General features: G+C 46.4%; 1 protein-coding gene across 3 annotated transcripts; it reads left to right on the top strand.

Annotated features, from left to right (window-relative positions):
* Positions 1–356: 356 nt before the first annotated feature.
* Positions 357–21,591, top strand: pds5b (PDS5 cohesin associated factor B). Of its 3 annotated transcripts, none has more exons than XM_076031766.1 (35): positions 357–495; positions 4,449–4,576; positions 4,970–5,173; positions 5,478–5,564; positions 6,272–6,369; positions 6,982–7,108; positions 7,458–7,538; positions 7,744–7,884; positions 8,609–8,724; positions 9,148–9,242; positions 9,431–9,576; positions 9,848–9,999; positions 12,197–12,310; positions 12,438–12,519; positions 12,609–12,657; positions 12,798–12,937; positions 14,321–14,436; positions 14,561–14,666; positions 14,748–14,908; positions 15,090–15,213; positions 15,392–15,550; positions 16,250–16,318; positions 16,402–16,538; positions 17,040–17,163; positions 17,278–17,482; positions 17,801–17,915; positions 18,091–18,223; positions 18,312–18,431; positions 18,595–18,657; positions 18,746–18,891; positions 19,055–19,127; positions 19,972–20,384; positions 20,469–20,564; positions 20,687–20,783; positions 20,891–21,591. In XM_076031766.1, exons 2-35 carry the CDS (start codon positions 4,469–4,471, stop codon positions 20,921–20,923), a joined length of 4,230 nt encoding a protein of 1,409 aa, XP_075887881.1. In that variant the 5' UTR covers positions 357–495; positions 4,449–4,468; the 3' UTR covers positions 20,924–21,591. The 3 variants fall into 3 exon arrangements, with proteins under 3 accessions (XP_075887881.1, XP_075887882.1, XP_075887883.1); XM_076031767.1 differs by lacking the exon at positions 357–495 and adding an exon at positions 681–1,263; XM_076031768.1 differs by lacking the exon at positions 357–495 and adding an exon at positions 2,789–2,924.
* Positions 21,592–21,922: the final 331 nt, after the last annotated feature.

Raw genomic sequence — 21,922 nt, 5'->3', positions numbered from 1 at the left:
TCCTAGTGTGCTATGTCTAAGATTTATAGGTGGTGAGTAAATGTTGATGCAGGATAAAAATCCTCGATTAACAAAGTTTATGAGAGGAAGTCTGACAAAAATGTTTTATGGATAAGGCTACTCTTTATTGTTTTTGGAGCACGAGTGTCTTCTATTTGCTTTGATGTCAGCATAGGCCGAAAATAATAATCCTGTTGTCCAGACATCAGGTATTGCGATCAGATAAAGGGACAATACCCCCCCCCTTTACACACACACACACACACACACACACACACACACACACACACACACACACACACACACACACACACACACACACACACACACACACACACTCCTTGAGGGCACTTGCTAACCATACTTGGGTTCTCTCTATAGGTGGCGCTAAAAGTCCAAAGATGGTTTTGCACCCATGGGTACTAAAGCTGTACATATTGGCGCCATTTTGGAGCTGCAGAGGAGGACACGATTGATCACAATTCACCGTAGCGGGTAAGAAAATTCACAAATTGGCACAGTTTTGGATCGAATGCGGAGGTATTTTGTGACGACATTTTAAAAAATAAAGTCCGAGGTGGGAGTCGGGACGGATCTTCGGAGGAAAGCTGGCTAAAAGAGCCTTCACAAGGCGGAGTGCAGCCCGCCTGGCTCGCCAGTGTTCTCGGGAGCCGAGTCCGATTCGCAGCGCTGCTCGAATCGCTCCTGTGCTCCGCTAAAGAAAATATTCGGGGTAGCTAAAAAATAAAGAAAAGAAAAAAAGAACACGGACATGTTTGTAAAGCCACCGTGTCCACGCAGCATTGCAAAGAGACGACTGAACTCGGCTGCGTGACTAAAGTTGGGCTGCCGTTGTCAATGTAGCGGCAGTTAGCCCGGTGGTCGGCGCGGTGCAACGTTACTCCCTGTCCGCCTTCTGTCACTGAGCTTTCGGCTGCTAGCGTTAGCTCGGCTGCGCTAGTCGCTAGCCTAGCGGCGGCTAAGCGAAGCAGCCTCCGACCGTCGGCAACAAGGCAGAAAGAGGTCTGGCTTGTGAGTGAGAAGCCTGAGCCTGGCCTCGACATGTTGCTGTGTACCATAACAATAACTCTAGCAGCGATTGCATCCACGAAACGCCTCCTCGTCAGTCCAGCCACTAGCCTCGTAATGCTAACTCGATCCCACAAATGACCCCGATATACAATCGATGGTGAATTTTCATTTAGATCCGAAACTGGTGTTTGTTGTTGAAGGCGCATTCCTCCTTTCATCACCCAGACTGAGGTAACGTCTAGTTCTCTTCTTCAGTAAAGAGTGTTTTTATCAGTTGATTCATTGTTTGCATCCTTCCAAGCACCACGGCTCTCGGTCATGATAATACAATTATTGTTATAATACTGATGAGAATGATGTCAGCGTTCCATTCGCCGTCGTGCAGCGCTCGCAGCCGAAGCTCCTAGCCGATGTCAGGGTATTGTAACGCGTGTTATTGTTGTACGCGGTACTGGTAAATTGGAAGGGAAAACCTGCAGTGTTGCGGCGAATTTGTTCTGACAGCTCGCAGCGTGGGACCCATCGGCGTTGTACACACGAGTCAGTCAACAGGCAACATGTTGATTAGACGGGGTGAGCTGATTACGCATGCTAATCTGAGTTTATCGTGGCTAATAGAAAGCTGCACTATTGGAACTCGTTAGTTTGTCAGTGTTGCTGCCTTGCATTTTGACTGCAGAGATTGGTGTGTTTTGTTTCCCACCATTGAACTGAATCTGCTGCACTACTAATAATACTAATGCTACTTGCATTACTACTACTATCAATGATATTGCTAACTACTACAATACTAACTTCTTTGTTTAGCACCTTCATGCATAAAAATACAGCTCAATGCGCTTTACATTGAATCCATCATTGCTGTAGTGACATTATTTCTTTTCATATAACTGAAATCATCTTTTAAAAAGTAGTTTTACTAAAAGCTTTTTGGTAATTATTTGGTCAAAGCAAAATTATGGTTGTACAAAGTAGAGAGTTTTCCACAGAGTTTTTTCTGAGTAAAGATGAGTGATGCATTGTTTTTGATTTTGCCTTTTCTTCTCACTACAAAGCCACATGAAAGCCTTCGATGTTGTTGCTTGTAGAAAGGAACTCGCACTGGCCGATTGCTTTAAACAATTTTAGTCAGCGCCGTCTTATTTTAGAACTCATTTCCCACCTACTTGCCTTCTGGTGTTGCTTCTTCCGAGATTTACCTCGCCTGTCTCGTTCTCATAACCCCTGGCTGGAGTTCAATCCCTCCTTCCCCTTGTTTACTGTTGTTTCTGGAACGCTCCCCAGCTTGGACGTGCCTCCCCGCCTGCCTGCGGTAAATGCCCATTTTGTGTAATTTCATCCAGGAAAGAAGCACTTTGACCAAGATCCGACTTTAGTTCTTTGCCTCTCTTGCCGCTTGTGTGTGTTGAGGTTCTCGAGTTGGGCCCTCCTGACAATCGGCGTCCGGTCGGCAGTAATCTGTCTCTGGTGATCACCCGCATGCTTTAGACAAAAGGCTTTCTGTGTCCATGCTCAGATTAGTTTGGGGGGGGAAAGTGCTCGTCTTCTTATGTTGGGGGTGTTGGTGTGTTGGGGGGGCAGCTGGAGGAGCTGAGGCAACGGCTCACAGAAACCCCAGTCGGGGGTCTGGATGTGTTTTGCTGCGATAAACCGCAGGCCGTTTCAAAGTGGTCCGTGTTTAAGAGGTTTATTTTGGTTGGGCAACGGTCGGGCGATTATTTACTGCTGTTTCTGTTTCAAAGTGAAATATTGCCCCTGTGGACCGTTTCCCCAAGGCCCGCCCGCCTGCCTCCACGGGTCGAGAAATCGTCCCGCTGGATTGGTCTGTGTGTGGCAGGCCGAGGGAGAGAGACGGCCTCACATTTGGCAGCAGCTGTGGGGTGGAAAAGAAGGTCAGAACAGAGCAATTTGGCAGCCTGCCAGTGTGTGTGTGTGTGTGTGTGTGTGTGTGTGTGTGTGTGTGTGTGTGTGTGTGTGTGTGTGTGTGTGTGTGTGTGTGTGTGTGTGTGTGTGTGTGTGTGCGCGCGCGCGTGTGTGTGCGCGTGCGTGAGAGAGAGAGAGAACGTTTCTTTCTGTCTTTTTTTTTGAAGTGTTGACTGAGCTGCCGTGCATCTGCAAAAAAATTATAATGTTTTGCTTGATGCTTGACACACAGATTGGCAACGATCTTTAAATCAAGACCCAGCGAGCGCCTGGCTTGTTGCGCTCAGACCTACTGACCCGCTCAGCTTTATAATAATTAACTCCGCCTCCGCGACTAAAGCGGCACAACTCGTGCACGAGGCAGCAGCGGCAGCGGCTGTTTGCTCATTCAGCGGAGGTTCCTCGCAAAGACGCCTCTCCCGGAGGTTTGGAGCCTTTTTCCCTGAGACGAGATGAAACGAGACAAGGCAGGAAAAACAGGAGCCACATACACTGTTGCTCAAAGTGTCTCATCCTCACTCAGCGCAGGGAGAAGAATATCATAAGCAAACTCTGGCTTCAGTGTAAGTTTTTGTCTTCAGTTGAGGTGATTGATGAACCTTTTGACAGAGTTTGACGCCCTACATCAAGGACGATGATTTCAATAGATAGGCTCTGATTGTTATTATCATTTTTCCTCAAATGAACTACAGAGGAAGGTCACAACAGGTTTTATCACACCGTTGAGTGGAGAATCATGTTGTTTGCATTGGTGGAGATGGTTAAAGGGTGAAGGTGGCAGCTGCTGCGCGCTGATTGAAAAGTTGAGCCGGTCTCACTTGGTGGACGCAACTTCCCACGATCACCACCAATAATCTGCCTTGGAGCGCTCCGTGCAGCTGCATGCAGGCTTTTCACTCTCGCATTCATTTTTTTCACTAAAGACGCCAAGAGTTCTTTTACCGCCAGCTTGAAATATGGACAAACCGCGTTTGTCAAATATTCATCCTCAAGTGTTCTCATGCTCTTTAGTTTGCCGTTATGTTACATTATTTTCATTGAAAATTTAAAACCCAGCTTGGGTTAAGATAGAAAATCAAATGCATCTGACTTGTTTGTAATAAACGGACGCTGATATTTTTGCCTTATTTACTGCAGTATGAATCCCGACAGTCCGGTGGCTGCTGTCATGAAAAGCCGAGCACAATGGCAGCAACAGCACGCAATGAAAAGTCGGCCTGTTCCCTGAATGCACCAATTTCATCATTTATTCAGCCACTAGAAAGCAATTACTGTGCTAGGAATACCTCGCTGAATATTTCAGAGGTCTCTGTTGCTCACTGCTTCGCAAGTGTCAAGGTTTTTTGTGGCCTCGGTGGTTGACGGTTGTATTTTTGGCCTCTAGTCTCTCATTGTTTCGGCCTCTTCTGTTGCTCTCTGTCGCCCGATTCTCCTCCTTTCCTGTTTCTCCCGTTTATTACAACCACACTGTGTGTCCATGTGTGTCTCCGTAGGCAGTGAAGAGCTAGAGAGGATGGCTCACTCTAAAGCTCGAGTCACAGACGGGAAGGTGACCTACCCCCCGGGGGTCAAGGAGATCTCTGATAAAATCTCCAAAGAGGAAATGGTCCGCAGGCTCAAGGTTGGTGTCCTACTTTTTTTTTTTTAATTTATTAAATTCTGCCTCTTCTGCTGCACCCTATGTGTCCTTTGTTTGTTAATGTTGTTTTACAAATTGGTGTGTGTGTGGGGGAGGGGTGTTAGGGGCTGCTAGAGTATCTACCACAACTACTGTGATCGATTGGCTTGACCCGTTTTTTCTTTTGGGAATTTTGATGTATTGTTGCAGCAGTTGATGCTTTTAATCATTATGATATTTAACCAAACACTTTACGTTATATCTACTTATTCTATAGAAATAACCCCCCCCCCCAAAAAAAAAGAAAAAAAAAGACTGACACAAAAATCCATTGGTCAAATTGTTGATGTTGATGCTTCAGTAATATCTTAAATATGTAAATATGACTTGGCGTAGATGGTGGTGAAGACCTTCATGGACATGGACCAGGACTCGGAAGAAGAGAAGGAGCTCTACCTGAACCTGGCCCTGCACCTGGCCTCTGACTTCTTCCTCAAACACCCCGACAAGGACGTGCGTCTGCTGGTGGCCTGCTGCCTGGCCGACATCTTCAGAATATACGCCCCCGAGGCGCCGTACACCTCCCCAGATAAGCTGAAGGTACGACCCCGTCACAGCGGAATCCCTCTGTTCCGGTTGGAGAAGCGCGTAGCTTTGAATTGTCACGCAGCAACAAGTGCGGCATTTGGTTGGAAAACGTGCCTCGTGTCTCAAGATGGTGGCACAAATCACAAATTTGTGAAAACCTCTTTCTCTCAGTTGCGTCCTGTTGATCGGTGCTTGTTTCAGATGGACCTCGTTGCTTGTTGTGATTGCAAATGGTTGCGTGTTTTCACTCTCATTTGTGCTCGTGCCCTCGCTCTCGCTCACTGTTATTCTTTTTTTTTCCCCCCTCTCGTCTCAGGACATTTTCATGTTTATCACGAGACAGCTCAAAGGACTGGAAGATACTAAAAGTGCTCAGTTCAACAGATATTTCTATCTGCTGGAGGTATGTGATGACGCGCGCGCGCGTGTGTGTGTGTGTGTGGCTCAGAGCGTGTGGCTCAGAGCTTTTCTGCAGTAGTTGGGGTGCATTTAAATTCTGATCTCATCTCTAAATGCATCCGGAGGCACTGTGGAATTGTCAGCGATGACGGCTGTGCTGCAAACAAGATAAACGTCAAGTCGTCTTTTTATCTGATGAGAAGGAAAAATGACAAGCTGCATAAAAAGTCTTGATTAGATCCAACAGTCTACCTTCCTTCCTGCTTTGACAATATTTGTCACAGCCATTTCTGCAGTTGTTACTATAATTGTATTAACCAAAAGTGCAACTTGGCTCAGTGTAAACCGAGACGCCCTCAAGCTCAGTGTGAACATTGCTTATTGATAATGATGTCATTGTTGGGCTCTTTTGTTTCTCTCCTGTTTTTGTTGAATTAAGTCTGAGTTTCATATTCACTCTGCAGGGAAAAGTGAGTGTTTGTGCAAGCAACACAGTCAGGCTAATTAAAAGTTAATTATGCTCTGGGATATCCTGTTTTCAACAAACAATTAAGCAACACTAATATAGATGGAGACTTTTTCCCCTTTCATTTTGGTGGGGATTTTGTTGTGATTTATTTGTTTTTCACTGTTAAATTTGTGTGTGATTGTGTTTTTTCTGTGATTGTGTGATTATTGCTCTCTCCACCATGTTGATTGTTCTGTCTTTAGAACATCGCCTGGGTGAAGTCCTACAATATTTGCTTTGAGCTGGAAGACAGCAACGAGATCTTCACGCAGCTCTACAGAACGCTTTTCCAAGTCATCAAGTAAGCAAACGCCCACCTCTGCGTTGGATGCCTATACATATCCATGACGGTGTGGTCTGTTACTGCTCATGGCCAGATTTTTTTTTTTTTTTTTTAAATATCATTTTCCGAAGCTCATCCACAACCTTCATGGCTGAACGCTGCAGTGCAGTTTGGCTCTTTGCCACTGCAACAGCAACGTGCTTGTATGTTTTCTTTCGGGTCTGCACTGGAAACTGTACCGCAAATTGTTTTTTTCTTTGTGTTGTTTTCCCTGAGTGGTTGGCAATCAGAGTGAGTGACACACTGAATGGAGGGGGGGGGTGATGAGACTCCTCGTGTGATGACACCAGCGATAACAAGTGATAAGCTTCCACTAATGTTGTTGTGCCCAATGCTGTGAGCACACTGCCCCCTGTGTGTGATCGGTGCCAGTGCAGGAAACCTGCGGGCGAAGCCAACCTCAGCAAGACACTTTCACGGAGGACTTCCCTCTTATGCTGAAATAGTTCATTTAAATGCTTAAAAGCCTTGTGCAAACCTCCTCATTCGCGCTCCCATTTTCTCCTGCATAACTGCTGCCACTTTGCAGACCCGTGACCACTGATTTGTTTGCTCGCCTCGTTTCTCCAGCAACGGCCACAACCAGAAGGTGCACATGCACATGGTGGACCTGATGAGCTCCATCATTTGTGAGGGCGACACCGTTTCGCAGGAGCTGCTGGACACGGTGTTGGTCAACCTGGTGCCGGCGCACAAAGTGAGTGCACTGTCACGACAAAGTGGCACACACTCGGACATAAACACACACAGGGGGGGGGGGGGGGGGGGGTGAGTGAGTAAGTGCCGACACTGTGGTAAGTTGATAATGTCAGTGAAGCGAAAGCAACATTATCCTCCATACCCTGTAATTCAGTGAGACCCCTGCAGGTCAGAATGTGTATTGCAGCCTTTCCACACAGACTGCTGTGCATGTCAAGTATCTGACCTAAGGTTGCTCATCATTGTGAAAAAGCAAAAACATTCAACCCTGTTTTTTTTCACATTTTGTCTGTTTTGTGCTTCTCTGACCTCTTGACACTTACAACAATTTTCTGTGTCCAAACCAGAATATGAATAAACAAGCATATGACCTGGCCAAAGCGCTGCTGAAGAGGACGGCTCAGGCCATCGAGCCCTACATCACCAACGTGAGTCTCTCTCAAACACACTTCTACTCAATGCATTTTTTTGTGCATTCTGTAGTATCAACCATAGAAGCTGTTTTTGTTTGAGCAAAATAAAAGTTTTTTTTTTTGTTTGTTTTTTTTTTTTTAAGTATGAGTAGCTTGCAGAGATCTTTGCTGTGTGGGAGTTTGCAGACTGACTCCAGTGTCGTGTTCTGTCCTGTGCCAGTTCTTCAACCAGGTGCTGATGCTGGGCAAGACGTCGGTCAGCGATCTGTCCGAACATGTGTTTGACCTCATCCTGGAGCTCTACAACATCGACAGCCACCTGTTGTTGTCAGTGCTGCCGCAGCTCGAGTTCAAGCTGAAGGTATCCATCAAACACAGCAGCATCAACTTGCCCTCCAATTAAAGTATTGGTTACAAAAAAAACCAAACCAACAGTTGTGTTGGTTGTGCACCAACTTGCAGAGTGGATGAATTGGACTTGACTGCGACAATGGCAATAAGGGGCGGCCACTTTGCCCTTATGTACAAGCCAGAATGTGTCGAGCATTTTAACCGCACAGTTACACATTGCTGCCCACCCTCGGCCCCTCCCCCTTCACCTCCCCAGCAGGTTTGTCAATTCATATTAGAGCGATAAAGCAGTCGGCATAATGTTGCCCCTGCACCGCCTCATAAAGGCATCCCGCTGATGGATAACGCTCATTAACTGTTCAGGGGGAGTGCAGATCAGTGCTGTCTCCTCAAAAATAATAGCTGTGATAAAATCTCTCCCGAAGGACCCCCACTCCCCCCGGCCTCCCTCCCCCCACTGCCTCTCTATCCCCCCCCCCCTTCCTCTTTTCATCTTTATCGTTTTTGCTTGTTTCTCCCCAGAAGCCTTTTCTCTCACGCCCCCGCCCCCCCTCCTTCCGACCTCATCACTCTGTGACTTTGCTTCTGGTTGTCTCCGCTGTGTCCTTGTGTCACGGTTTATTGTAACCAGATTAATCTCCGTTAGTGCGGGAAGACTTTCTCTGCACAACATGGACAAATTATGGCCACTCATTTCTCTCTCTCTTCTCTTTTCTTTCCTTTCCATCCTGCAGAGTAACGATAACGATGAAAGGCTGCAGGTGGTGAAGCTGCTGGCTAAGATGTTTGGAGCCAAGGACTCGGAGATGGCTGCACAGAACAAACCCCTGTGGAATTGTTACCTGGGGAGGTGGGTTTCAGACTGTCTGCCGATGTGTTTTATTGTCTAAAATTTCGTGCATGGTTGTCGCACCTGCTGTGTTTGACACCAAGCACGTACGTAGTCGACCGAAATGTCGCGAACCACTCGCAATTTATGCACGCACAATTCGCCTTGTGCATCAGCCTCCTCATGGTGCTTTTACTGTAAGCACAACATGAGGATGTCATTTTAGAATTCTGATTTAATTTAAGATTAAACTTGTAAACAAAAGGTTTACAAATGCTGCAAATGTTGTTTTCAAATAGTGTCATTTTTTTTTACTTTAACAAGGACATGTCAAAATAGCACATTGTATACCATAATGCAGTGAAACCATTGTATCAATTTATTAATTCATTTATTGTCACCTGGTGCATTTACTGATCATTGGATTCACCTTTTCCTCAATAGATTTAACGACATCCACGTCCCCATCCGGCTAGAGTGCGTCAAGTTTGCCAGTCACTGCCTCATGAACCACCCAGACCTGGCCAAAGACCTCACAGGTAGCGCTTCATGCATGTCATGATAAATGATAAAAACATCCGGTGCTTCTGTGTAGCCGGCGTCCAGTCAGTGCTGAGGTTTTCTTGAAAATCTGGATCCTGCGACGGCGTAGTTGAGTTATTCTGACGGTGTCGCAGGACAACGTCTGTTTGTCAGCCGTCTTATTTCATTGTCTTTCCTTTCCCAGAATATTTGAAGGTCCGGTCACATGACCCCGAGGAGGCCATCCGCCACGATGTCATCGTCTCCATAGTCACCGCTGCCAAGAAAGACTTGTCCCTGGTCAATGATGCGTTGCTAAATTTCGTCAAGGAGAGAACCCTGGACAAGAGGGTGAGTGGGAGCGCCTCCATGTGTTTGAACGGCCGTGTCGGAGGGAAGCCTGAGTAGAATAAATAAATGCATTAGCTGCTAAAGCTCTAGATAATTTGTGTAGTGTTTTTAATGTGATGCTGTGACACTCGGAGAAGCTTTAGCACAGCTGCAGTTGTGGACGGTGCCATTTACTTTGTGGCTGGAGCACCTCGGCACCTCGAATGTCTTTCTTGTTTGTTTCTTCAATGTTTTGTCACATTGCTCCACCTTTTGTCTCGCTCCCCGGCAGTGGCGCGTCCGTAAGGAGGCCATGATGGGCCTGGCATCCATCTACAAGAAGTATTCGCTGCAGGGGGAGGGAGGCAGGGAGGCCTCCAAACAGATTTCCTGGATCAAAGACAAGCTTCTCCACATCTACTACCAGAACAGCATCGACGACAGGTTTGTGTTCCTCGTGGCCGCGCTGAAAAATGCATGAAAGGCGAATCCGCCCACATGAATTTCAATTGCATGTTTGCCACCCGAGGCTGGAAATGTTCTAATACAGAGAGGACTCGACTGTTTGCTAAGAGATGCTGATCAGACCCTTTGAATTTAATCCGTCTTGTGTGCCGCAGGCTCTTTGCTTGTGCAGTTGGATCTGTTTTGTAAATTTGTGATTCTCCGCCGGCTGAACGCACACATGTCTTATTAATGACGGATCTCTGCGTGAGCGCTCATCAGTCTTGGTTTATCAGGTTAACCTCACGCAGTTTCCGGAAGCAAATTCTCAGACTGTTTGTTTGACGTAGTGGTTTAGCAGAGAAACTAGAAAAGGGGTCCCAGTTTTGTTCCCCACCTGCAGTTCCCTCGGCACTTCACACGGTTTGATATTTGAGGAGCCAGACGGCACGACGCACTGCTGCTGGCCTCGCTTTGAACCTAATAGAACCCCCAAATAGAAAAGAACCCTTACCCCTATTTCACACCAGAAGCGTCAGCAGAGCGACCGCGTGGACGCTCTGCTTCGCTCCAGCAGCCTCTCACACAGAACGCGTTTTCCGAGCAGAGCGTCTCGCGCAGCGGCTCGACCCGTTCATGCGAGGATGGCAAGATCGCACGACAACGCAGGTCGTTTCGCGTGTATTTAAAGAAAACAACAATGAAGCAAAACTCTATTGTCCGTCCCAGCAGTGTCTCGAAGTATCGATGTGTGTGAACATGAAAAATAATAATAACCCGAACTGCTGGCGTCATGCAAAATGCAGGTATTTAAAGTATACATGCAAGATGGCCGACCTGAACGGCGTTGAAGCCGATGCGTCGCGTTGATGTCTCACAGTAAAAGACTGCACATATAAATACAAAATCCAGCACATTGTGTATCATGATGAAAATCAACCGGATCCACTTGTGTTTTTATACCATTGACTTCCTGTCTGAACAATCCTACCTGCTGCGATTGACGCAGGAGGGACACGGGGCAAGCGTCAAAGAATAAACTCTGGCGTTCTTTTCCAGCGGGTCGCGTTTTACTGCTTCTGGGACGCTTCTGAAACGCGGGCGCTCTGCGCCTGGCGTGAGCCTGCTCATTGACTTTAGTGGCCGCGTTTCACTGCGTCGACGCGGACGCTCTGCAGACGCTTCTGGTGTGAAATAGGGGTGTTGTGTTATTATTTCTGTCCCTGCACACATGCCGAGGCTGCAGTGCACTGAAAAAAACCCACTGTGTTGGATCTTTGAGCAGAGCAGCGTCTGAGGGCAGAGGTCTTCGCGGCCCGCCGCAGCGTGGAGCTGCTGCAAACAGGAAAGTGTGTGTTGTAACAGGCACTTCCTGTGTGTTGGAGTATCTGCCGCTGCATTTAGTCATTGGTGTGTGCTCAGCAAATTCCAGCTTGAAAGCAGTCTCTATTTCTGTGATGTGAACATTCCAGATTTTACTCTTGAGTGATTTGAGCGATTTGCTTTGTACACGAATCACCTAAAGACTTCCCGCATCGATTCATCCCCGCTTGCTCACTTCCGCTCCAACGTCAAAGTGCTTGTGGTAAAATATGAGTGACTGACAGGTGAAAAGAGTTGTAATTATATACTATCAGTACAGTGGTTTTACTTGTGTTAAGTTAGTTTGCAATTTGAATAGTTTTGTTTGATCATTTAGTGGCAAATAGCCTCTATTACCATGAAGAAGAAGGTTATAAATTTCAGTGTTGTGAAAAGAAGACGGCTGAACATGCTGAACTTTGCTCCGTCCTGGTATGATTCGAGCCTTAGCTTTCACCAGTTTCCCAAGGAGGGGTCAAATCTGAAGGAGATGGATGGTAAATGTCAAGAGTGAAGACTTAACTGTGGATGTCGGCGAGCCTGTCGAGGGTGACAGAAGGAGACTGAAGGAGCAGTGCGCAAAATAATCATTCCTTCAGGAATAGTCATTGGAAATAATGGTTGTCTCAGGGTGGCCTTGCTCCCAGCAGCAAACCAAAGGCAAAAAACACGCTGTTCTGTACTATCACCTTTTTAGATAGATACTTGGATTCTTTATTCTCCTACAAGAAAATCACAATGAGCAACCTGACATTGAATGCTTAGAACATCTCATGTGTTCTCCTCTCATGCTGAACACTTTTTCTCGCCCTTCCCTTTCTCTCTGTGCACACAGGCTACTGGTGGAGCGGGTTTTTGCCCAGTACATGGTTCCCCACAACCTGGAGACCACAGAGAGGATGAAGTGTCTCTACTACCTGTATGCTACCCTGGACCCATATGCTGTCAAGTAAGTTGTCATCCTGCTTACGATCGAGGCTAATAAATAAAACAAAAATAAAGAAAAATGTTTTGCAGTTTGTCTCTATTGAAAAGACGCTTAAAGGCCATTTTTTTCTTTCCTGTTTTCCTCCCAGAGCCTTGAATGAGATGTGGAAGTGCCAGAACCTGCTGAGAAACCACGTCAAAGACCTTCTGGACCTGATCAAGAAACCCAAGGTAACAGATTAAAACACATGGTGATGATGATGACGATGATGACGACGCTTGTCTCCATTTCTTACCTCTTCTCTTTTCTATCTGTTTAGTCAGAAGCGTCTAGCAAGGCTGTCTTTGCTAAAGTCATGGTCATCACCAGTAAGTTTGCTCAAGTGTCAAAAGGACTTCACAGAATTCACAGTTTTGTTCTCATAGCTATGGGAAATAATAAAAACTACCATCCTTGACTTGACCAGAGTCTCTCTCCTGCCTGTCTGCCTGCCTGTGTTGAACTGTAGGGAACCTGCCGGACCCTGGCAAGGCCCAGGACTTTGTCAAGAAGCTGGCTCAGGTCCTGGACGATGACGAGCGAATCAGAGATCAGCTGGAGACCCTGGTCAGCCCCTCGTGCTCCTGCAAGCAGGCCGAAGTCTGTGTGGTGAGTTTGACCGCCTCGACGTGTCGTACACTGGCCGTGGTTGAAGTGCAGAGTCACCCTGGACTTCCGCTGCTGCTGCTGCTGCTGCTTATCCAGAGAAGAAAGTGGAAAAAGTATCTGCAGTTCAGAAAGGGAGACCGCGTTTCAGTGATTTATAGACAATTGGATTAGAGGACATCTAAATTGCATTTTACATTACAGTTTTATGACTACCACATCACTCTTTATGCCTAGTAGTGCATATATTTAAATAAGGAGCGTTTCTTTATCGATGTGCTTTGCGGATCAGTGCGGCTGCTTTCACTTGTGATACATTTCGCTATGCACACAGTGATGCCGTTTTAAGATTTACACCATGACTGCATAAATTATTGATTATGGTGGTATTACCGCTTAGGCTGTAATGTGATTATCCATGATGTATAGCCCTGGCTGTAGAGTGTGTATGTACATCGAGGATCAATGAATTATGGCATCAGGCATCGACTGGAGCTCAGTTATGGCTGTTTAATGTCCCGCCTGCTCCTGCTTTGTTCGACTTTTATTTTTATTCTTTGGCTTTCATGCTGCACATCCCATCAACTGCATTAAAATAGCAAGGCAAGCAGCTGATATGGCCTGGCTGACAAAAATAAATAAAAATACAAATGCCTCTATATCCTTGTGACCTCAAAAGCTCCAAGATCCAAAATTAATTCTAGAAGATGTTGATGCGGTTTTAATCCAAAATCCTCACTCTGGGCCCTGTCACTACTGCTGCTGCCGCTGCCGCCGCTGCTGCTGCTGCTGCTGCTGCTGCTACCGCTGCTACTGCTGCTGTTGTTGCTTGCCGCTGCCGCCGTTGCGTCCGGCTCAGATGCTTCATAAAGAACAGCTTCAGCTTTTCAAATCAATGTGTAATGCCCCAGCTTGGATGGTGCCCCGTTGAGCCAGGAGGAAATGAGTCTTAATAAAACAGGGTGTCCCAAAAACATTTGACATAATTTTAGAAGCTATTATTTTGAATACCACTGAGTCCAACTTAATGAAATTGAACAGTTTAGGTGTTGAACAGCGTACGTTTATTATGGGACCGATTTCATAAGAGTTCAGCATGCGCACTGGGTGTGCTGTGTCATAACTGGGTGACTGTGGGCGCGCGTAATCCAAGGCGCAAAATGACTTCTCTTTGGGAGTGAACGGCATGGCTCAACCTGAAAACAGAACAAAAATAAAACATTAAATATAAAATCTTAATCTGTTTCTATACATTCTGTGAACATTATTTATTAGTTATTTCAACAAGAATTGCCAAAATGATTGGCCTGCGAAATGATGTGTTTTTTTGGGACTCCCTGTATTCTCTTGTATCTGATATGTGTCGTTTTTATTTGTGTTTTGCAGCGAGACATCACTAAAAAGCTCAGCAGCCCCAAACAGCCCAGCAACCCTTTTCTGGAGATGGTCAAGTTCCTGCTGGAGAGAATCGCTCCTGTGCACATCGACACAGAGTCCATCAGGTAGAGTGCATAGATGTGTGTGTGTGTGAGTGAGTGTGTTTATCTCTCTGTTAAATATTTAACGGTGAAAAGTGCCAGCGACGCCAGCATTGACTCGGCTTTTATCCCTTTTTTTATCCTCCAGTGCTCTGATAAAACAGGTGAACAAATCTATAGATGGAACTGCTGACGATGAGGAGGAGGGGGTCCCAACGGACGAGGCCATCAGGGCAGGACTGGAGCTGCTCAAGGTGAAGCCAAGCGCCGGGATGCCCTGAGCCCTCCGTGGGGATCACGGCTCGACCTCACTCGCCGCTTTCTCTCCCACGCAGGTGCTCTCCTTCACGCACCCGGTGTCCTTCCACTCGGCGGAGACGTTCGAGTCGCTCCTCGGCTGCCTGAAGATGGACGACGAGAAGGTGGCCGAGGCCGCACTGCAGATCTTCAGGAACACGGGCAGCAAGATGGAGGAGAGCTTCCCTCACATCAAGTCGTACGTTTCGCCGCCGCCGCCTGATCAATGCTCCGACTCCGCGGCCAGACAGCCGGCGTCACACACACACACCATCAGATCCAATCTTGCACATTTATACCGCTGTCATCATTCACTCGACAACACTTTCTCCAGGCGCGCTGCACTTTGTAACTGTCCTTGTCCCGCTGGCTCCCCTCAGTGTCTTGCTGCCGGTACTGCAGGCTAAAGCCAAGCGGGGACCCCCACGACAGGCCAAGTACTCCATCCACTGCATCAACGCCATGTTCACCAACAGGGACACGCACTTTGCTCAGATCTTTGAGGTCAGTCAGTCCTGAAGAAAACACCAAGTTAAACGGAAAGCGTAGCTCGAGCTCGTAACCCAACGTGTGTGTGTGTGTGTGTGTGTGTGTGTGTGTGTGTGTGTGTGTGTGTGTGTGTGTGTGTGTGTGTGTGTGTGTGTGTGTGTGTGTGTGTGTGTGTGTGTGTGTGTGTGTGTAGCCTCTGCACAAGAGCCTGGATCCCGCCAACCTGGAGCAGCTCATCACGCCGCTGACCACGCTGGGCCACCTGGCTCAGCTCGCTCCTGAGCAGTTTGCCGCCCCACTCAAATCCCTGGTGGCCAACTTCATCGTGAAGGACCTGCTCATGAACGACAGGGTGCGCACACCAAGTCACGCCCACACTGGTCGTGATGAGCCTCGTCATTTTATTTTTATGTATTCATGTATTGGTTTGACAGAGACGGTGCAGTCAAACGTGGTCACAGGCTTGCAGCTGATATGATGCATGTCGAGTTTATAGCTAATGCCAATTCTCAACTTCAGGCCCTGATTGGGGTTTTCCACAACGATGCAGTAAAAAACAGTCAAAAGTTTGGACACCCTATGAATTGAATGTCTTTTCTTTCATTCTCATGACTATTGACATTGCAGTTTCTCACTGGAGGCGTCAAAACTACGTATGAACACACATGGAATTATGTTGGAAACAAAAGTGTAAAATAATTCAAAACTATTTTTGTATTTAAATTCTTCAGAATGGCCACCTTTCATAAAAAAGCATCTTCAGAGTTAAACGTGTTTCTCTTTGCTGCATAATTACTCATATCTTGCTCATGTATTTGGCGTTCTCAGTATCTATCTGCAGTGTAGTAAAGATTAAAAATAAATCAATTGCATAAGAAGTTGTGTCCAAACTTTTGACTTGTAGTGTATATCAATTATAAAGACCATATAATTCAAATAATTCAATAATTCAAATGTTGTATTTACATGATATGAAACATTCATATCCACTTGCAGTCTCCCACACAATATGCATTAATAAAATATCCATCCTCTCCTGTGCTGTCTGCAGATCCCAGGTAAAAAGACGACCAAACTCTGGGTGCCGGATGATGAAGTGTCCCCAGAAACTCTGGCCAAGGTTTGTGTGTCTCGTCCGCAGTCTCCACGAGGACCTGCTGGAATCACTGGCACTAATGTGTTTTCTGCCCTTCCTCTGTGCAGATCCAGGGTATAAAGCTGATGGTGAGGTGGCTGCTGGGGGTGAAAAACAACCAGAGCAAGTCGGGCAACTCCACCCTGAGGATGCTGACGGCCATCCTCCACAGTGACGGAGATCTGACTGAACAAGGCAAAATGGGGTAAAAAAAGAAAGAAACCGTCAGCACTTCACTTCATAACTCAAGCACCGGCCTCCTAACCAGCTTGGATATGTTGTTAACAATGTTGTGTTTTTAGTGTCTTTTTTTTATATTGATGTCATGCTTCATCTACACTGCCAGTCAAGATTTTGGACACCTTCTCGTGCATTTAAAAAAAAAAAAAAAAAAAAAAAAAAATCTTTACAACTTTCTGCGCTGATACTATAGATACTGAGGACATCAAATATATAAGCAAGATATATGTAATTATACAGCAAAGAAAATACATTAAATAACCCTATATATGCTTTTTATTGAAGAATATAAATATGAATACTCTCGTTGTTTCCTACATGTGTGTTCATACATAGTTTTGATGCCTTCAGTGAGAAACTGCAATGTCAATAGTCACGAGAATGAAAGAAGAGATTTTGAATTCATAGGGTGTGTGACTGGTAGTGTATGTACCAAGATTAATGTCTTCGTCTTTTATCACCACAGCAAGCCAGACATGTCGAGGCTGAGGCTGGCAGCGGCGTGCGCCCTGCTCAAGTTGGCGCAGGAGCCGTGCTACCACGAAATCATCACGCTAGAGCAGTACCAGCTGTGTGCTCTCGTCATCAATGTAAGAACCCGCACGAGCTCCCGCTTGTGTCGCATCTCAATTTTCTGCTCCCGTTATTAATTTTGCAAAATCAAATCATTCATTGCACGCCTTTGATTTCTCTCCCGTCTGCAGGACGAGTGCTACCAGGTGCGACAGTGTTTCTCCCAGAAGCTCAACCGAGGCCTGTGCCGCCTCCGCCTGCCTCCGGAGTACATGGCCGTGTTTGCCTTGTGCGCCAAGGACCCCGTGAAGGAGAGGAGGGCTCACGCTCGCCAGTGTTTGGTGAAAAACGTCAACATTCGCCGGGAGTACCTCAAACAGCACTCTGCCCTCAGTGGTAAACAGACTTGAGTCCATGTTGACAAATGTGTAATAAGAAGCAGCAACACCCAAACAACACAATGATATTATGTTTTTTTTTTTTAATTATCATTATTTTAACATGTGTTAGAACATTTTTTTGTATTACCAGTATTGTCAATTTAATAGATTAGAATATAATGCCTTTATATATCCCACATTGGGGAAATTTACAATAATATTGAATTACCGTGGGAAGAAATGACTGCTGTGATAGAATTTACTCCATGCAGCGCATTCGCACTACTGCTGTCAGGTAAAACTGCCACATTTGCTCTTGTGTGTCCTCCGACAGACAAACTGTTGTGCCTGCTGCCGGAATATGTGATTCCATGCACCATCCACCTGCTCGCACACGACCCAGACTATGTCAAAGTCCAGGATATCGAGCAGCTCAAAGATATCAAAGAGTGAGTGCACTGTGGGAAACATGGCCGGTGGATCAGATCACAGAAAAGCAAACATTTCCGGGTTTATTCATTCAACAACTAGAGGGATTTACATATGGTGAGGAATTAAAGAAAAAAAAAAGAAAGCATTGCTCCAAGTCTAACTTCTGTCGCTGCCTTCTGCCTCCGTTGTCAGAGCTCTTTGGTTCATCCTTGAGATCATCATGGCCAAGAACGAGAACAACAGCCACGCCTTAATCAGGAAAATGGTGGAAAATATCAAACAGTCGAAAGATGCCCAGGCAGTCAGCGATGCCAAAACTAACGAGGTACACAAAACACCAGCGTTGAATAGAACACATGACCTGTGGAATGTAGAATGTGATGCAGTGTGTCTGTCTGCTCCTCTGTGTGTAGAAACTGTACACGGTGTGCGATGTGGCCATGCACATCATCATGTCGAAGAGCACCACCTACAGCCTGGAATCACCCAAAGACCCGCTGCTGCCCCCGCGCTTCTTCACCAAGCCCGACAAGGTTGGTGTTTCCACAGAGAAGAATGTTTTTATCTTCAGTCACTCGTCAGCCGCTGGGTGGAGGAGGAGAGCTTTTAAATCGACGGATGAAGAACCTCGTTATCTCTTGAAAGATGCATAAGCACCTTTCCTGCGAGGTGTTAACGTGTTTTGCCTCTTTGTAGAATTTCAACAACACAAAAAATTACCTCCCGCCAGAAATGAAGTCTTTCTTCACGCCCGGAAAGGTAAGCCATGAAATCGATCAAGCGCTCGCGCCGCCGACCGACGGAACCAACGTCGAGCTAACAACCCCTTCTTCTCCGCCGCCCTCAGCCCAAGTCGGCTAACGTCCTGGCCGCCGTAAACAAGCCGCTGTCCTCGGCGGGTAAACCGCTCCAGAGCAAAGCGTCTCGCATGGAGACGACCAGCAACGAAGACTCCTCTTCCAACCCGGGCTCCCCGCAGCGCAGCAAGACCAGGTACCCCCCCACTGACCTCTCCCAACTCCTGATCCCAGCGTCCCAGAGAAGGCCGGTGACCCAAATACATCACGTGGCTGAAGAAGAAGCGAGGCACTGAAGAACAGTGGAAGTGTGACACCAAGTGACAAATGATTAACCGTTAATATTTCCTGTGTTCCAGGCATGACAGCACAGAGATGGATCACAGTGAGAATGAAGACATCACACTGAAGAGAGCCGACAGCACTGACAAGGTAACTGTTCAGGGCTGATTGAATAGAACCTTTGATACGTTAACGCTTAAAAAAATTTCCCTTTAACGGTCCAGTGTGTGAAACGTTTTAAGGAAGCTCCCCTGACTGCATGTTATTGTTTGGTATTCAGGCCACTGTCAGGTGGGCTTCCTAAGAAAATGGTGGCGCAAGATGGCAACTAACTGGCACTCTTGCTCTATGTAGGAAAACCAAATACATTTTATTGTGTCCACATGTATTCATTTATAAATGGGCAACATGTTCAGGTTTTGTCAATATTAAAATCATGAATCAAGGCAAATTTTACAAACTGGACCTTTTAAGGAACACACTTTACTTTGAGTGTGCTGACGGTTTAAAAAAACAAACAAACATCTGTGCAAACATGTAGTCTAAAAATGGCTGATGACACTCATTGTTTCTTTACGGTTTGGCTGCGTGAAAACAAAGCATTCAGTGAAATAACACAGTTGTTACGGACAAGAGGGAATAGTCTCGTTGCTGTGATCCAGTTAGGTAAGGCGGCCATAAACCCCCGGCGCGTGTTTGGATTCAGCTGTGCGAACACCTGCTGCACTGAAGACGGCCTGGGATTAACAGGCACTCGTTGTGCAATAACAGCCTCCCTAACCTTCTGCATACATCGCCTTGTCCTTTAATCGGTTTCCATTTGCCCATTATATTACATCAACACAACAGGCATACAAAATGGTTATGATTATTATCAAGTCTCGAGCTGTTCCCCCCCCACCCCATCCCTCCCATCAGGAAAATACTCTTCTTGTTGTAATAATTCTAGTTTCAACGCAACGAGCTTCAGGAGTTTGGTGTTTTTCTGTGGCAGGACATTGAAAAACCCCGCGGTCGCAAGCGCGGCATGACCTCCAGCGACGAGCAGGAGAGCAAGCCCAAGCGCGGGCGCAAGAAGGCGGCGGCCAACACGACGGCGGCGGCCGAGTCTGAAGACCAGTGGGACGAGGACAACCGGCCGGAGGACGAGCAGAACAGCCCGCCCAAGAAGGCGCGCAGGGGCCGGCCTCCCAAGTCGGCCGCCGCCAACCAGGACACGCCCGCCAAGGGCAAGAGGGGGCGGAAGAAGGCGGCTCCACCGCCGGAGGAAGAGGAGGAGGAAGAGGAAGAGGAGAGGGCGGAGGAGGAGGCCGAGGAGGAAGAGGAAGAGGACGACAGGAGCGGCGACAACGTGGAGTTGAAGACCAAGACGGGGCGGCAAGTCAGGACGTCGCGGCGGTCGCAGGGGTGAGCTGAAAAAGAATTGTTGGCCTCGTCCGTGAAGATTCTTCTGGGACTCTGTTGCGGTGACACTTTGCTTTGGTTCAACAGAACCGAGTCAACGGAGACGCCGACGCCGACGCCGACGCCGCAGAAGAGGAGAGGCCGTCCTCCCAAATCAGCTCAGCCAGCTGCCAAGAAACCGACGTAAGATTTATCAACACTTGGAAATTATTTGACCATCTCAATAAACTCGGGACTGTATTTTATATATGTTTTTTTGGGGTTTTTTTTACACTATATTTCCTTTCTGCTGCATTGACTTCCAGGCGGGGGGGGCGATCAAAGGCAGCTGCTGCTAAAGACGAGTCAGAAGAGGAAGAGGAAGAGGAGGAGGAGGAGCAGGAGGAGGAGCCAACACCAAGGGTACAAAAAAAGAACATGAATCATATCACACGTCAAGAAAATAAGAAAAAACGCACTTCCCACTTAGGTTCTGACTAAACACAATTTGCTTTAATTTTTTCTCAAAGGGTCGCAAGAAGGCCGCAGGGCGAAGAAGATGAGCGGCAGATGCGACGGAGGAAAAACAGAGCGAGCGTCCACTCTGACGTCCCGGAGGAACCATGTAGGGAGGAAAAAAAGGAAATATGGACACGGAACTTTTTAAACTTTTCATATGGCGATGCTCCTTCTGTTACACTCGCATATACCAACATGCACACTACATGTGTACATCTGTATCATCAACTGTGGATTGTTGCATTGTGACGATGATTGCCACATTAAGTAGAAAAAAAAAAAAGTTTGAACGGAGGAAAAAAAGAACGTTGAGGAGGAAAAAGGATCACTCTTGTAAATAGTCTCTTATGTCTGTTCATGTTGTGTTTGATGCTGACTGGGGGGATGCTGCAAAGCCTTTACCTGCCGATATCATCGTCATTATTATTATCAATCATTCCCTGTGTTTTTTTCCAACTGAAAGAGATTAACTGTTATTTTTTGTGATGTTTACACCTTTGTATATTTTTTTAAACCATATGTTGAAATTGCAAAAAGAAAGTAAAACAATGTAGAGATGTTTCCGATGACTGTAGTGTGTTCCTCGTTTTCACCGTTTTGTGTTCACTGCTAGTTGGAAGAGCAGTTGTGGTTGTAGTGTTTGGCCTCGCATCCGCCCAGTCAGATCCTCGGTTGTACCAATATAATTCTCTATAAAAGAAAAAAAAACTGACATGCTGGATTCCTCTTTATTTCAAATGTACTACTTCAATGAGGATGGGGGTGGGGTATTTGTAATTAATTTGATAACTACATTTCGGTATTAAACCATGCTAAACACCTTTAGCCCCTGCTCGGGCAAATTATAGATATTGTAAAATTTGGATTCCAAATAACGTTATACAACTTATTTCTGTGTTTTATAGTGTGTACACTTAAATTTAGAATTGTGTATGTGTGTGTGTGTTTAATAATTATTTGTATTATTTAACATTCTAGCACATGGGTCATGTGAAGCTTTACTTGGTTTGACAAAGTGCTAAGCTAGTGTCGGTAAGTTAAAT

The sequence above is a fragment of the Nelusetta ayraudi genome, unplaced genomic scaffold (assembly GCF_046127955.1).
Source record: "Nelusetta ayraudi isolate G7.1 ecotype Tasmania unplaced genomic scaffold, CSIRO-AGI_Nayr_v1 ptg000033l, whole genome shotgun sequence".
NCBI classification, from domain to species: domain Eukaryota; kingdom Metazoa; phylum Chordata; class Actinopteri; order Tetraodontiformes; family Monacanthidae; genus Nelusetta; species Nelusetta ayraudi.
This window is presented reverse-complemented; position numbering and strand designations above follow the sequence as displayed.